The sequence below is a fragment of the Pagrus major genome, chromosome 1, assembly GCF_040436345.1.
Source record: "Pagrus major chromosome 1, Pma_NU_1.0".
NCBI classification, from domain to species: domain Eukaryota; kingdom Metazoa; phylum Chordata; class Actinopteri; order Spariformes; family Sparidae; genus Pagrus; species Pagrus major.
This window is the reverse complement of record NC_133215.1, coordinates 34,642,912-34,659,877: the sequence shown is the minus strand read 5'-3', so window position 1 is coordinate 34,659,877 and position 16,966 is coordinate 34,642,912. Positions and strand designations below refer to the sequence as shown.

Here is a 16,966-nt window from a genome sequence, read left to right as displayed (position 1 = left end):
ATGATAAAAGATAAATTATTGTGAACATGCTCTAAATCTGTTGGTGTCATCATCACAATTTAACTTTCACAATAATGAGTAAAATATCACAACATATAGGCTTGGGATACTATGAGTAAAAGAAACAGCCTTAACTTCTGTGATTGCATATCTGAGATTATATTGGCTCTCATATCATCTTGATTTGAATTGTCTCAAACTGCACAATGGGCCTTAATAAAACCAGGAAATATAGTACAATGACATTTGATGGGGAATTATGAAATGATGCAACATGAATAGGACACAGTGGGGTTGAAACAATTCATTTGAGTTAAATTTCAGTCCATTTTGAAAATTATAGTGAATTTAGAAAGGCTTAGTCAGACTCATCACAGTTTGCTGGAAATGTGTCATTCAGATGAATCTCTTACGTTCATCTGCTTCATGAGAGATTTCATGAAGTTTTATTCAGTGAGAAAAGCAGGTCATTATTTGGCTCAATTTTAATATAAAAAATATCGCTTAATGGAGCTTTAACACTAGACTTTGGTAGATATACTGTATGACTGCGGTTGGTTTACTATAGCATGGTAGAACCAGAGACATTTTAGAGACAATTTAAAATTAGGAAAACTCTTGATTCTGAATTGAATTCTTAAATGCTGGTTGAATTATTCACTGAATTCCTGCAAACATTGTCAATCATTATCTTTTCCCATGTCTCTGCTTCTAGTATGATCTAACTGTTGTCATGTAATGTTTTTTCCTCCACTATTTCAGTGAAAGTGTATAACAAATGGTATGTCAATGGCGGGTTCAGTTCAGAAAACAGAGAACTCAAGTGCTCACAATCATTTGGCATTTAAAAAAGTAATTGCATTCAAATCATGAAACAAAAATATAGCAATGATTACTCAGTGACAAAAAAGTTGCTGATATATTACCATATTTGACTAACGTGAACTGAGCCCAGGCCTAGTTATTGGTAACAATTTTACACCACATAATGAACATGGTTTCAGACGTCTTAATAACAATAGCCTTCATTAATCACTACATGATTTAATACGAAGTTTGCTATTGAGGAGCTTGCTTTATTTATTTAGGCTCAAAATAGCAAATAGAATTAGCAATAATGTCACCGCCTTTACGTCCTGTTATTACATCATTACTATTATGTAAAAGTTCTTCCTGCTGGATTGTCTAATCAGCAAATGCAGACTTTTTCAAACAAAAAGATCTGGTGATATGAGAAGAAAGGCCCAAATCCACCCACTAGGCTGGGTGCACAAATATCAGAGTTGTCTACAGATTTAGGCAAGTCTGATGTAAGTTAGGCAGAAAACTATTTTACAGTACACAAATAAGCCATAACAAGCTATACTTTGTATCAATTTAGACAAAAACTATGAACAGTATGTTCTTTATTAGACAGTAAACAAACAATTATACTCAAATAAGACACCATGCAACTAACATATGCTCTAATTAGACAGCATATATATATATATGTGTATATATATATATATATATATATATATATATATATATATATATATATATATATATATATATATATATATATATATATACCCAATACATATTATATTTAGACACTATTATTCCAATATATATTATTATATACTTTAATAAACCAAGTAGGAAATCCGTATAACACCGTTTTACAAGATCATGGATAAGTTAAAAATCAAATACAATGCCACAAAACATTCTACAGATAGACAGTATTCTAACCTTACTACCAAACTATAATGTAATTTGAAATCACATTTAATGCTACCAACATGCTACCTGTGATATCTTAATTAGACAGGACAGGCTGTAAATAGACAAATGTAATGCCTTTATGTCAGGCATAGCCTTTACAATATTGTCAGATAAGCAGCTGAGAGCTCAGAAGACAACACATTTATTTGACGTTTTAGCTGATAAAACACCACGATTCTCGACCATTAGCAAGATTGCTCACTCGTTAGCTACTTTCATAAGTTCTTGTAAAAACAAACTATTATAGACTATAGAATGTTTTTAGTCATGTCGTTTTTTTTAAAACAAGTTTAAATGTCTTCTGGATGTAGTCCGATGAGGCATATGATATAATTATATATGGTGACTTATATGTGCATCACATCTTTAAACATGTATATGTGTGAGACATACATATACATAGAATTGATTAGATCCACCCCGGTATTAATGGATATATAATCCCAACAGGTAACCAGTTGCATAATTAATTCCTTAGATGGAAGAAGCTTAAGAATGAGCCATCTCATCTCACCTCCTTCTCTTTTCTGTTTAGAGCTGCACATGGGCAGTATCGATTCAGTAGCAACTTCCACAAAGTGGCCATGCTTCTAGTGGAAAAGGCCCTCAAACCCTCAGGGGGTTGTGAGGCATTACACCTGTATGCCAGAAATTTAGCCTTCACAATCCAATGGCACAGCTTCTAGCAGAACAATTGCTTCCCTCTCACCTGTAAAGGAAATGGCCCAGGGCAAAAATAACTGATCAGCTTTCTTGAATCCTCCTGCCCTGCTCAAATGCATCTGCAGAGTCCACACTGAGGAGAATGTTGTTGTTGAAAAGCTGAATGATTCACCATGGGGTGCCTATAGGCTGAATCCAGGGACAAAATCTGGATTCAGTTGCAATCATACCTTAGATAGCCCTGATGCAAATTACCAGCGAAACAGGCAGATGGATAAAGCCTGCAAATCACCCACACTTAGCTGTGGTCAAAGCTAAGACCAATGCAGTCTAAATGGAGAAAAACTTCTCTGGTGGCTCAAACGGCAACCCAATAGCCAGAATGTTAGCTAACTACATTTCTGCAAAACCACAGATAAGTCAAAGTTTGTATTTCTTTATGTTGCAACTTTATGTTTGTTAATTTTCTATTTCTGTTTTGTCACAATGCTGTGCTTATGCTCTGGTTAGGTTTAGACACAGAAACCACTTGGTTATGGTTAGGAAAACACCATGGTTTGGCTTAAAATACCCGTTTTGGTCACAACAAACACAGCTGGAAATGTAGCAAGGCTTCCTTAAAAACGCCCAGATGTTGTTGCCACAAACATGGCTAGAGATGGTCCAACACAAAAATGCTGAAGACTCAAACTCCAGTCACCTGTATGGCAGCATCGTCATATATAACTCCACCAAAATCCCTTCAACCTCCCAAATGTGAAAGTAAAGAAATTAACATGTAATGTGAATGTGATATGGCACATTTTGTACAGATGGTACATAGCCTGTAACATACAAACTTGGATTATTTGTGGTTTGCAGAAACGTTAACTGCTAACATTATATCCTGGCAACCAGGCTGCAACCGGTGATGAGAGAGGGCGTCCAGCCTGGTGAGATAAACGTAAAGGTTTTGTTCATGAGATGGCCACCATGTAGACCATAACTGTGTGAAAGGCCTCTCCTTTTCATACCAATTCTTGCAGGATACACACTCGACCACAGGGTACTGCAAGACAATGGTGGGCTAAGACTCACGACACTCCTCAATAACCTGCCATCTACTGCTGTAGAGAGAGCGAGTGGTACTAGTCCTATGAAGGGCTGAAATTAACTGGGCTCTCTACCCAGTTAATTTTAATGACAGATGCCTGGGATCATTTCTCACCATACCAGAATCCCTGACTGCCTGCGTTTCGGATCATAAAAATGGTCCTGTATGCAATATTCTAATGCAGTATTTGTCAACATGGACAGGGATACCATTGTCTTCTCAAGACCCTTGGGGCTAGTGAAAGACCAAACGAGATTGCTTCATATTTGTAGGCAATACCCTGGTAGGCAAAATATCTGTCTGAATGATAAAAACCAATCGTCTTGATGGATAGAACCACAGAGAACTTTGCGCGTAACATTCTGCAGGGGCACTTTTTTAGCTGCCACAGCAGTGACAGAGTTTTTGCCCAAGGCCATGGGGTGCTTTACTGTACATTTACCTGTCTGCTCTCACACACCCTGCCTCCTCTATGCTGCAGAAGCTATGCCATCCCTGTGTGTGGTGTAAGCAGAGGTCAATGAGGTTCTTACAGCTTTCTGAGAGTACTGCTCTTGCTTTTTTTCTCCATGGCCAGCTAATGGCCTAATGTTCCCCAGTAGCCAGAATCACCCCACAAGTGATTTACTGAGTGAATATAATCAGGCTAACGGTGAGCGCAGAGCATATTCAATCTGAATCATTTCAGATCCAGTCATTTCTGCATTACTTAACCTTAACTTAAATAGTGACATCATTAAAAATAGGTCCAATGGCTAAAGATACAACAGTGGACAGATAATCGCATAATCGCACAGGTTGTAAATTAATCCCCAGGTTAGTTAAAAACGTATTTGAGATAGAAAATGGGTGAAAAAGGTAAAATGATTACTCAAACTGTTTGTCTGTTGTAAACATCCATTAGTGTTAACAGACCCAGTTGAAGTTTTTTGTATATGATCTTGGTATTTCCTTTCAGTTGACTTGTTTACAACCTGTCTGACCAGCTGACCTCTTGTTTATTTGCCCCATTGAACCCTTTTTTTTTCGCGATGTTTCTAGATTCTGTGTTCCAGATCTCAATTATTTTTGTGAGTACAATGTTACAATAACCGATCGAGCTGTTGGTCACTTCTACGGAACAAAGTACTTCAATGGAAAGTCACACCAAAGAGCTTGCAAAGATTACATTAACCAGACAGTACCAAGTTTTATTTAGGAAAGTAATTCACAACAATTGTGTTGTTAGATATAATCTGTAGCTGGTGATGTTTGATATTTTAACTGGCAAAAACAATGGTCAGATTTTATAGTGTTCTTTGCTAATATTAATGCTTAAGGAGAGAGAAATTATTCAATACCAGATTTATAATCTATCAACCAAGAACCAGCTATCAGAACCCAACCCTATAGCTTTATAAACATTCAACTTTATAAAGACTCAACATTCTTATTCCTATGGTTATTCTGCAGGCTGAGCTTAGCCACTAAGAAACTCTTCTGAGTTTGCTGCTCAGAAAAGAGAAGAATTCCAGCTGTATGTATTCTGTTCATGCTAAGGATTAAGAGTTTATGCTGCTAACATGCATACCAGCAGGAGAACTGACAACAACTGAACCTAACAGCTACTGTGTTCATGTAGAAATGCGGTGAACCTGGCGGTGTTAAAGTTGAACGAGCAGGGCCTGCTGGACAAACTGAAAAACAAGTGGTGGTATGACAAGGGAGAATGCGGCAGCGGAGGAGGGGAGAGCAAGGTTAATACACACACACACACACACACACACACACACACACACACACACGTACACACACGTACACACACACACACACACACACACACACAGAAATGAAGGTAACACTGGGTTAACAGGTGTAAAAGAAATCTAAAGAAGGAGCACAGTTACAATGCCACATGTGAAGGCAAAAGGTAGCAATGTAAGCAATACCAAGTTCTAGCCTTTCATAGAAATATAAGTAGAAAAAAGAATTCTCATAGATGTTACATTCAGTAAAGACACTAGATTTAGCAGTTTCTGAAAAGCATCCCCCACAGGTAGCATTGTAGTCTGTGCTGCTTCTTCCACCAATGTGTTGCACCCTGTTTGGTGGAGGTCAGAGTTGAGGCAGCCTTCAGGGGCAAGGCCAATGCAGGTGACCTCACACCAGATGGCAGCAACGGTGCAGGAGAAGGGCTGTTGATAAAGAGTTTGGGCAACCAGACCAAACTCTGTTTATCTGCGGCTCTGGCCTGGAAGAATACTGCTTCTAAAAAAGCAGAAAGGCTTTTCACTGCAGCGCCTCTCATTCTCTGTCTTAGGGGCCAAACAGAGGGGCCCTGACAACACAGTACTTCATTATAAACAGCTTTATTCAATTGATTATGGTGATAGCAGACCTAATGGTCTACACCTAGGGGCTATAATAATCTCTGCAATAAAACATGTTAGCATATAGCATTTAACAATATATGCAAGATAAATTAAATATTTGCTCTAAATGGTCCTGTTAAAATGATTAATTCATGCATTTTGGCATGCTCTTTAAATTTAAAGTAATGTGGCAAAACATTTGAAAGGAAAGCTGTTGTTTTATTGATGATGGATAATGTTCCTGCAAATAAAAAACATTAGTGGGCCCTGAAATGTTTGGTAGACCGGAGACCAGAGATATGAGAACCGCTGCCCAATTAATAACATAAGATAACATTGATAATGATGTTATTTATGTTATTCCCATTGAAGAGTGCCAGTAAACCTTGCCGTATTGAAACTGAATGAGCAAGGGACCCTAGACAAGATGAAAAACAAGTGGTGGTACGATAAAGGAGAGTGTGGCTTCAAGGATTCCACCAATAAGGTTAGTTGTATATGTCTGTGAATCAATCAAGCACACTGTCTCTTCACACATTTAACATGCACCGTCATGTTGGTTCTATATGTATCGTGAAATGAAACCAAATCTACACTTTAAAATTACAGTATTCCTTTGTGTCTTTACGTGTCTGTATCTGCGTGTGTGTGTTTTATCTACCTGTTGAATATTCAATTATTCTCTTTCTTTTTTAACACTTAAGTTGATGTCTGTCTGCTTGAGTTTTCAAGGGTTTGTCTTAAAACTAAGAGAAGAGAATTAGATTTATTTTCAATAATCACACTTTAGATACACAGAGAAGGTGATGTGTTGTAACATGTTACATGGAGTAATGAAAGGGATAATGAAGGTTATGGCGGAAGGTCAATACTGGTGGGCTAAACTGGAGGGCGCTGGGACCACCCAATCCAGATGTATATCAATGTCCTGGCAAAGGAAAAAAATATGGAAAAAGAGTAAGAGAGGGGAGGAAGTGGGAGATATGACAGAAAAGTGTGAACTAAGATGCCTTGGAACACAGGGCAAAAGGACTGCTGATAAAAACTAGCCTTTCATTGAACATTGTCCCTTTTTAAAATATATATTTTTTTAAATTAAGAAGCTATAGCTGTGTATGAAATGGGTTGCATGTAATATTCTAATACAGAAAGAAGAAGAGGCTTAAAGGTCCTGGTTACACAAGCAACAATAATATTTCAAACTAAAATTAGTTAATTGAAATCGCCATGATCAGGGCATTCACTCCCTGCGGCAAAGTGAGCTTCCACATGCAGTTCAACTTTGGTTGATGACTTGCCAGATTAACTAATTGCATATGATTTCACAGTGCTGGATACCTTCCAGCACAACCTGTTTCACAACAACTTTTGTTGAAAACCAGTAACAGAAGAGCAATGACTCAGCTGTATGAGACGGAAAATTTTAACACAACTGTTAAGAAACTGCCACTCGCTGGAGACAGATGGGCCATAATGGTGCGCTCAGACCAAACGTGAAGAGAATATTCACCTTGCGTTATATGTGTGGCAGCCAGCTTGGTGAATTTCACCCTCTGAAGCTGCATTTGGATGACAGCTTCCAATGCTACCTGAGGTTGACTGGAGCCCAGTTCTCTTCCCATCTGTCTCCGGTGAGAGTCTTAATGGAGAGCAGAAGTCACCTTCCGGTTTGCCCCATGGGACCATGGGAAAAACTTTGTATGGTAGTGAAATGGTAGAAAGACAAATACATAATTTTTTTTAGCCCATTTGAATTGTGCCATGAATCACACACATATGATGTTTGTCAATTTTCAACTTGAGAAAGTCGCTGTTTGTCATAAAACTAATGAAAATACATAATTATAAAGACTACACGGCCAACAGACGCGTCATTGACGTTGTCTCATTGAACGCTCACCAAAAGCAGTACTTTAAACATTGTAGAGCTGGTCCCGTATATTAGCTCACTCACACGACTGATAAACTAACCTTTCACATAACTACAGCTGTCGATATGGTCAGTTTTACTGTGATTTTCGTCTTTTTTAGTACGTTTTCTGTGCCGAGTTGGCGATATTGGTGGTGGTTATCAATGTTGTGCGAGATGATGTAGTTCACTGAGCGCTTTACATAAAACCAGATGGTATTTTACTTTATTTATAACAAACTGCAACTTTCTTGACTTGGAAAATTATCTTTTAAATTGATATACATCATATGTGTGATTCATGGCACAGTTCAAACAGAATCAAAAAAATATTTGTGTCTCCCCATTGACTACTGTACAATATTTTTTCTGAAAATAAGGTCCCATGAGGTCGATCAGAAGGGGCGCCGAAATAACAACATCTTAATACCACCTTGTAAAAATCCTGAATTTTATTAGCCATTTATCAGGTCTGTCGGCAAAACGACAAGCAAACAACTTTTAAAATGCTTGTTCCCTGAATGGAGTTCGGATCAATCAGGGCGATGCTGTGCTGAGACATACGGTATTTCCATGACAGGTGGTCCGACTTCCTCACTCACTCACATGTACAATACAAGTACTGAAAAATGATAGCAACAGAGGAGAAATTAATACTGCTGGTATCGGCGCATGTATATCTGTGCCTTGTATTTGTTGATAAATTCGCAGGCACAAATTATCTGCAAATTTCGGTACTTCCACAGATATTCTGTATTATACCAACCAAAGCACCTCGGCTGAACCTAAAAAGTGTCGTCTAGAGCTCCCAGCTAGACTCCCTGAAGACAGTTCACTGTAAGGCCCTCTGATAACCTAAAAGACAACAGTCGATTCATTTTGAAAGAACAATCAAGAAACCCAAACGCTCTGCTGTCTGCCCCAATTCCACTGTTTTGTTTTTTACCACCACCTGTAAGGAGGAGCAAAGGAAAGTCACTAATATGATACTGTAAGCACAGAGGTGGAGAACCGTAGACATTATGTTGGCCAAGTGTGGGCTGGAGGTTAACCCAGTATGGATGAAGGAAAAGGAAAAGTGCTGGTCATACAGTTACTATTTTAATGGCCATATGTTGATGTTGATGTAGGCTGCAGGCTGTAACTGGCTGTTGAGCATAGTGATGCATGACAAGCTAGCCAGATACCTGTTTGGCCAGCCAATTTTAAGTGCTGATATACTTGCTTTTGAGCATGTGCATGATGGCTACCGTGCAACAAAGCACACATCCGACCATACCCAACCCTTTCAGTGACGCTGGCCGAAATGTAGTGTTATGTTAAAGTTAAATTTAAAACTGATTAATGATACAGTATATATGACATTTTCCATTGTTTCTGTCGTTTATCATAACGTATTCAACTGCTGAGTTCTGTAATCATACTGACATCACTAAAATAAAATCAGATGGGCCAAGAAACAAGAGCAGTCAGATGGACAGGTTAGAAATAATTGCAAATTTATTATCCAAACATCACATTTTTTTACACCCACTTCCTGCTCTTATTCATAAGGAATAATAACTTGCATTGCGGCTGTCCTCACTTGTAGCTTGCCCTCAAAATAAAGTAGTTGAGATCATCTGGAGAAACCTTTGGCATGTTTACAGGCTATCAAGTTGTGTCACTGTTCATGTTTGTTGCCCGTTAGGACCTATTTCTTGTGATGTACCCACATTCAGAGATTTCAGCAATTACTTTATTGTGTGCAATATTATCAGACCTCATAAAAGTGATGGCCAGAACTGCCTGTAAAAAAACTTAAATGTTACTTAATTTATTAAGGACTTAAGGACTTAAAGAATTTACACTCTTGACAAGATGATCAGTAAACATACAGTATATGATAAACAGTACATACAAGGCTATACACTGACCGAAACACAGTAAAACCAATAGAGAAGAAGAATGTTTTAAATGTGTATAAATGCGTTAAGGTCACCTTTAGTCTAGTCATCTGTGACTGTGAGAAATTTAAATGGTTCACTGATGCTGTTTCAGTCATTAAAGTTTGCAGTTAATATAACAGCATCTCACAAAACACTTCTTTGTCTGCCTGCCCTTTTTTTCCCTCTGTGCATTTTCATTAGGAGAAGACCAGCGCTCTGTCTCTCAGTAATGTAGCAGGAGTCTTCTACATCCTGGTTGGAGGTCTGGGTCTGGCCATGATGGTAGCACTGGTAGAGTTCTGCTACAAGAGCCGTGCTGAGGCCAAAAAAATGAAGGTGAGTTATGTTTTCAGATCTCAGTTTTAATTCACATTCTTTCTTGAATATAATTAACATTAAAGTCATATTTATTAATAAGTTTATTTGAAAGGGACCATACATACAACAATGACTGAGAACATCAATTAAAAACATTGAATCAAAATAACGCCTAAGAACAGAAAAAAGGAAAACATTTTAATGCTAATTATTGGGGTTAAATCTGATACCAGTAGGATTGTCACTAAAATACTCTCTCAATCTGCATTTGTGTGATGCGTAATGTTACTAGACAAATTACCTAATGTCTCCGGTCAGAAAGTCAGACAAGCTAAAATGCTGGTAGTAAATGTAATTGTATAGTACTTTTTCCATATACCTCATATCCCATTTAAGTGAATGTAATGTAATAACAGTGTAATGTAATAAATAGTATGCTGGTGTTTTGCTGTCCATGGAGTAAGGTATCACTGAGGTACCAGTTTATTAGGTATATAGTAAATTTAGATATGGTAATTTGTGGTGCTGTTGATTTGAATTGTGTTGTACTTCATTATACACACATACGTTGTGTTTGTAGTATTTACTCCACCCTATTTAGATTATGGATGAGCTACAAAAAATTACAACCACAGCTTTCAGATGACCATCAATCAAGCCCTCTCTTAACTTTCATGATAGCAGGATTGACTGCAGGGCTCTTGGACTAGACTACTAAGTTTTAGCTCAATTGACCTAATAAACTAGCAACTAAGTGTGTAGGTAATCTAAAATGCACCATATAAGAAATGTATAAATACCTAGTTTTTTGTTGAGACAACAAAAAAACTAACAAAACTAACTAACAAAAACTCTGACAAGACAGAATAAATACTTTGATCCCAGTTGATTAGGTACACCATTTTAAAACTAATGCAGTCCAATACAAAGGGCCTTTAATAAAGTCTATTTTCATGAGACTTATGTTTTTTGTGATTTGTATAATGCCCTCTTCATGCGATTTTACTCTATTTCTTTTAAATAGAAAAAAATAAAAAAAATAAACTGAGCACCAACCAACAACACTAATAATTTTCAGCCACATACTGTACATGGTATGTTGAACCTGGTTCCAATGTGCTGTGTTCGTTGATGCTAATGGCACATGGATCTCCATCAGAGTGGAAGCTGCAGTTCACAACCAATCAAAACCAAACTACCAACAGCCCTGCTATAATGTACTGTGCTGTATGAAAGCTCAGTTTCTGCTGATTTTCAGGTGATTATTGATATACTGTACAGGGCTTAAAGCAAGTCAAATTAAAATTTTGCAAGTGACATGTCCCTTTAAAGTACTGATTTTAGGATAAACAACTATTGTTAATACAATCTGTATTCTCCATTCCCTCTCTGCTTTTGATTTTGACCAGGCTGCTCTACGATGATTGACAGGCCTGTCATACATATTCAAATGAAACATTTAAAAACCATCTTTGATTATAAATTGTGCATTTGTAGGCTGTAAACCAACTCTTAGCTATAAAAAAACAAAGGCATACATTTCATGGACATCAGAAACTTTTAGAAAACCTTTTAACAATGAACTTAATCACCAGAAAATAATGTTTTATAATTATTAATGGCAGAATGTCTGCCATGATAAGACCTGGGCTGTAATTCTATGTGTCTGGTGCCCCGTTCCCATACCCCGTCACTGTATCAAATCACTGTATCACAGAATTAACTTACATAACGTTAGTTAAAGGACTCAAGAGTTTAATGTTACAGTCTTAGCACAGTTTATGTGATCAGATTTCTGAAATGAAAAACAGGGAGTCAGGTCAGGTTTGACGAATTTTGACCACGTTAACTACTGTAATAAAACTATGGTACTGGTTTTAAGTGAAAGAACTGATGTTTCAGTAAACTGTTCATTGTCAGTGTTTTTATATCTGATGTTTTTGGATTAATATTACTGCTGCATTAAACTGTATGTGTCATTTTACTGCTGTAGATGTTTAAGGTTGAGCTCATTTTAACTTCTTTTTTATATATTGTTGGCTAGTTTAATCTGCAGCAATGCATCATATTCTATAAGATCATTATATGTCTGTCCTGTGAGGACCAAGTAAAATCAGCTCTGTGTTGATGCATTTCCCAGCTGATCCAAGAGGGATTTTAAAGAGTTTATATAGCTGTAGAGAGGGAAGAATTTTCTTCATCATCCTTCAGTTTATCACAAACATTCAACATCACCACATCTGGAGATACATGGTTTTCACTGGACAGGAAAGGGAGGAAAACCTGTAATCTGAATAATAACTAAAGCTGTCAGACAAATGTAGTGGAGTAAAGCAACATTTTTGCCTCTGAGATGTAACTCAAATTTTTACTTAAGTACACGACTTGGATAAAAGTACTTAAAAAATTGACATTCCACCACTAACAGGCACACTGTGACAGAAAACTACTACATTACAGAAACAGTACAGAGCAGACAGACCTGTCCACTCTGAACAGTCATTCTTTATAGTCTTCATTTTTCCTTCTCGCTTCCCTCTCCGTCCTCTCCAATCCATAACAATAAATAGTAGGCTACACTATTTAGATAAATACTTTGGCTAACAGATCCCAATGCTTGCCTTAGTTTTGTATTTTACTTCAAAAACTTGTTTGGAATAATGAATTAATTTGCATTCTCTGTAATCATATCTTTACCTTTCCTCTACCTCCTTCACTCTTCTTCATACCCAGTCTTCCTCCTCTCCTTCCTCTCTGTTCTATCTGACTTTGGAAGATTTTTGTGGTGATGTTGTTGATGCATATATGGCGAGTATTCCCATAAAACTTTTTTTTTTCATAAAAAAGCCCGAGCAAGTAGTAAGTAAAAGAATGAAGGAGAGTGATATGGTGCTGCTGTAGTGAAGCAAAGTATTATTTGACATTGCGTTCTGTTTTTAAGGTACTATGCTGACCTCAGTCACATATGCTTCAGTCCATTATTAATCTGGTCAGAGAATTAACCAGTCGCTGTGTACAGCCAAAAAGCTTTCCATTAGGTGACAAGTAAGCATACAACACCGCCAGAGCAAGACTGAATGCTGGCATCAAGGAGGCAAAGAGGAGACATCAGCAGGGACTGGAGAGGGACCTCATTGCCAACAACACTTAAGTAGTGGCAGGTGATTCAAAATACCGCAGGGGCACCACACCATGTTTGAGGCCTCATGCTGATGAGCTGAACAAATTTTATGCACACTTTAATCTCCTCAACACAGAGTCAGCTATAAAGTCTACTCCACCTCCAGAGGACCAGTCACTATCAGTCAGAAGTCAGAAAACTGCTGCTGAGTGTGAATATAGATACGGCTGTTTGTCCTTCTAACATACCTGTCAATGGTTAACCTGAAAGTACCTCTGATTGGTTGGCTTTGTTGGTTTCATTCTCAATGCTTGACTGTGTTACAGTTATACAGATGCACCAATGATGTCTGTTCAGCGGTGTTTGAGCTGAGGTAACACTCCAACCTCTTTACCTATTCTCTGGAGCAGCTTCTCATCCTGTCTGCTTCACCCAATGAGCCCAAAGACACTGTAGCTGCGACAGCCAGGCGGTGTGTTTACCAGTGGGGAAACTACAGCTCACAATCCACTGCAACAGCTCCACTGCTGGTTGTTTGTGTTTACAAAGCGACCACGAGAAATCACAATGCCATTAACACACGACAACCACTGAACATACAGTTAGGAAATAACAATGGGTTAGTTACGCTGACAGAGATATTTGTGGCCTTGGTCGTCCACTGGACAACAAGAGAGAGGGAGATTAATGGGACCCGCAGCCTAGAGCCTGTTATCGGCTGTCTCCCGTATCACACCCCCCTGGGTGCCCTGGAAGTCCCGCTGTACAACAAGAAGGAGGGAGGGATTGCTACTGGCTGCTGTATTGTTTTGTAACTGTACATAGTCCAATGGTTACTTTTCACACATGCTTAGGTCATGGCCAGCTACTTTTTTAGATACTATAGAAGCAAAGCAGAAGGACCTCAAGTAAAAAGTAAAAACAAATTGCATATGAATAATGAATGCTGTACACATCACATTGTTATAAAAGGACATTGTTCAAGTCATTTTTCCCTTTTAATATTGTGATAAATACCGTACTGTGTTAAAATTAATAATGCATTCATTACTTGCCAGCTTGCCAGGTTAAAATTATTGTGTCAATGTCCAGTTTAATTAATTTAAAATCAGAACACAGCAAAAAAACATTGGAAGGTAGCTAACAAGAAACAGTTTTTTAAAAAGTTACACTCCTCCGGTTAGCTTGCAAGCATTAAAAACCATGATTTTTTTTAATCAAAACATTTCAGACTCAGCATAATGCAAATATTTCTAGTAAGCTTGCCTGGTTATATTGAACCAGCCCAGCCACCAGGATATAATGATGTTAGCAGGTAACATTTCTGCAAACCACAGTAACGTCCAAAGTTGGCATGTGTACCAAACATGGCAAATCTTGTTCACATTATGCTTATTAGCTACCTGTCACAGCAGGAGGCAGAGATGAAGGAGGTGGCATTATTACAAGCCAATTGTCACACCACTGGATATTTTATGGAGACCTGCGGACATTTCCAGCGTTTTTTTGTGACAGAGAACAGAGAATCTAAATTCTGTGTTTAATTTGTCTCAATGTCTCAGTCTTTGAACTGAGGTCTTTATGCCCTGAAGCCACTACTCCACCACCTGGTCACTGCTTGTACCTGGTTACTTCACACTGATAAAACGTGTCTGTAACTCAAACCTGAAAGTGTGTTCACCAACAAACTGTACTTAGCTAAAGTACTTCAGTACATTTATTTAGTGTGAATGCTGTGTTGTCACATTTAACTGCAGTTCACAGTTTACCACTTCATGTTCCTCTGAACTGTTCTGCTGTGTTTAATGCCGCTGTAAGCTATTAGCTCTCTCAGCGTTAGGCTGCCAGCTCTGTCAGCTGTTAGCTCCATTAGCAGTAAGCTTTCATGTTGGAGGGCTTGAAACAAACAGCGTTATGTTCTCCCACTGGAGATGACAGAAAGTGTAAACAGACAATCCCAAACGATAAATTGAACAGACTACTTCTGACGGTTCCAGGCGGCATTCCGAAGGGCCGCCATTCCTAACGTTCACTTTCATGTTTCGGAATGCCGGCCCTTAATTATTTTTGAAAAAAGGGCGCCATTCCGAACCTGAAACCCTAACCCTAACCCTAACCCGGTCAGAATGGCAGTCCTTCGGAATGGCGGTCCTTCGGTACTTCTGACTATGCTGACTACAGCTGAGCGTGTCTTCTCATGCTGTTACCATAGTTACCTCCATCTCCACAGCACTGTGTCAGCGCTCGTTGTCATCTCTGACTGGCCTCTCAGCGCGAGATGTAACAATAAGAGAATTGTTCCGCGGTACTGGTCCATCTATCCCCTTAGGCCCTGTACAAATGTACAGGTATTTCTTAAAACAAAGCTTTTTCTATGCATTTTGGCCTTCTGTACACACGTAAATGCCGTTTTAGGGCACTGTAAACGGAGCTTAAGGAAAACGTTTTCAGCATTCATGTGTAGACAGGTTTTTTGGCTTGTCTCCTTTGTTTGGCAGGCTTCTGATTGGCCAACGTGGCCAGTGGAGGTTATATGGCCTACTGTTGGCATATGCTTGATAGCCTGGATTTGCGTTTTCATACCATTGGTGTGGATGTGAATTTTTTTGAAACCATTTTTTGAAAAAAATGCGTTTTTAAAAATACCAGTGTACATGTGGACTAGGCCTAAGTCACAAATCGCTGGATGGTAGGACCTTGTGAATATATTGCACTGGTTAAACCAAGAGGGCACTGAAAATCCATATTGATATTGACAGGAGGAGAGCTAGTGAGCTGTTAGCAGCAGACGAGCAGCAGAGTCCTCCACTGTGTGGCACTTTAGTGTCTCTGTCTCGTGTGTTTATCTGATCAGGCTGATCAGAGTCCACCGATCAAACCTTTTTATGCATATCGGCCAGTAATGATTGGTTTAGAGCAGTCAAACGCTTAAATGTAATTGTATTTATTATTTATGTGAGGCATATCTATCTATCTATCTATCTATCTATCTATCTATCTATCTATCTATCTATCTATCTATCTATCTATCTATCTATCTATCTATCTATCTATCTATCTATCTATCTATCTATCTATCTATCTATCTATCTATCTATCTATCTATCTATCTATGTCTCTCCTAAAGCAAATCTGTATTGCTTTTGCAGTTGGTGCTATCAGTACTCAGAATATTGCTGTCACTTGAATCAGTCACACATTTAGAGTCATTGTTGTTCTGTAAGAACAATAAGTATAGCAATAACAATGACTTTATTTTTGTTATAAAGGTGGCAGCCAACACCTTGTCGTCTCCCCAGAACACAGGAAACTACACACACACTCTGTCTTCTCCTCAACATGTTCCCAACTTCAACGTGCTGTCCCCCAGCCACCAGCCAAACTACGCCACCTATAAAGAGGGCTACAACGTTTACGGCATTGAGAGCGTCAAGATCTAACACGGGTAGGAGGGTGATGATTGATGGCTAAAATTTTCCTCACCTCACAGTCATAGACAATGTTTAGACAAATTACTTTTAATTGGCATTAATACAAACAATACAGCAACAACTCAAACAACAGTTTTATTCATATTGTAGTGGTGCATAAAATCTTTAATGGCAAGCTGCATATTCACTGTGCCTCAATGATTCAAAGTTCTGGTGATGATAATGGCAGTTACTTAATAGCTTTCGAAAAAAATGCAAAGTCAAAGAGGAGACAATTAGTAAATGAAAACTGTGTTTCTATTGAAACGAGAAACTAAGAGCAACAGAGTGGCAATCATGGCATGACTTTTCCCTAAAGCATTAATTAGTGGTGTTATTATGC

The 16,966-nt window shown here is 38.3% G+C and overlaps 1 protein-coding gene across 2 annotated transcripts in view; it reads left to right on the top strand.

The window, feature by feature from the left end:
- The window catches only part of LOC141018077 (glutamate receptor 2-like), a 55,901-nt gene extending 39,308 nt beyond the window's left edge, over positions 1–16,593 (top strand). Inside the window, exons 16-19 of one of the 2 annotated variants that reach the window (XM_073493068.1) lie at positions 6,250–6,364; positions 9,916–10,054; positions 11,057–11,062; positions 16,493–16,593. In XM_073493068.1, coding sequence (XP_073349169.1) covers positions 6,250–6,364; positions 9,916–10,054; positions 11,057–11,062; positions 16,493–16,593 — 361 coding nt within the window. Of the gene's footprint in view, positions 1–5,147; positions 5,263–6,249; positions 6,365–9,915; positions 10,055–11,056; positions 11,063–16,492 lie in introns of both variants that reach the window. The other variant, XM_073492994.1, reaches the window with a different exon arrangement.
- The last annotated feature ends 373 nt before the right edge of the window (positions 16,594–16,966 follow it).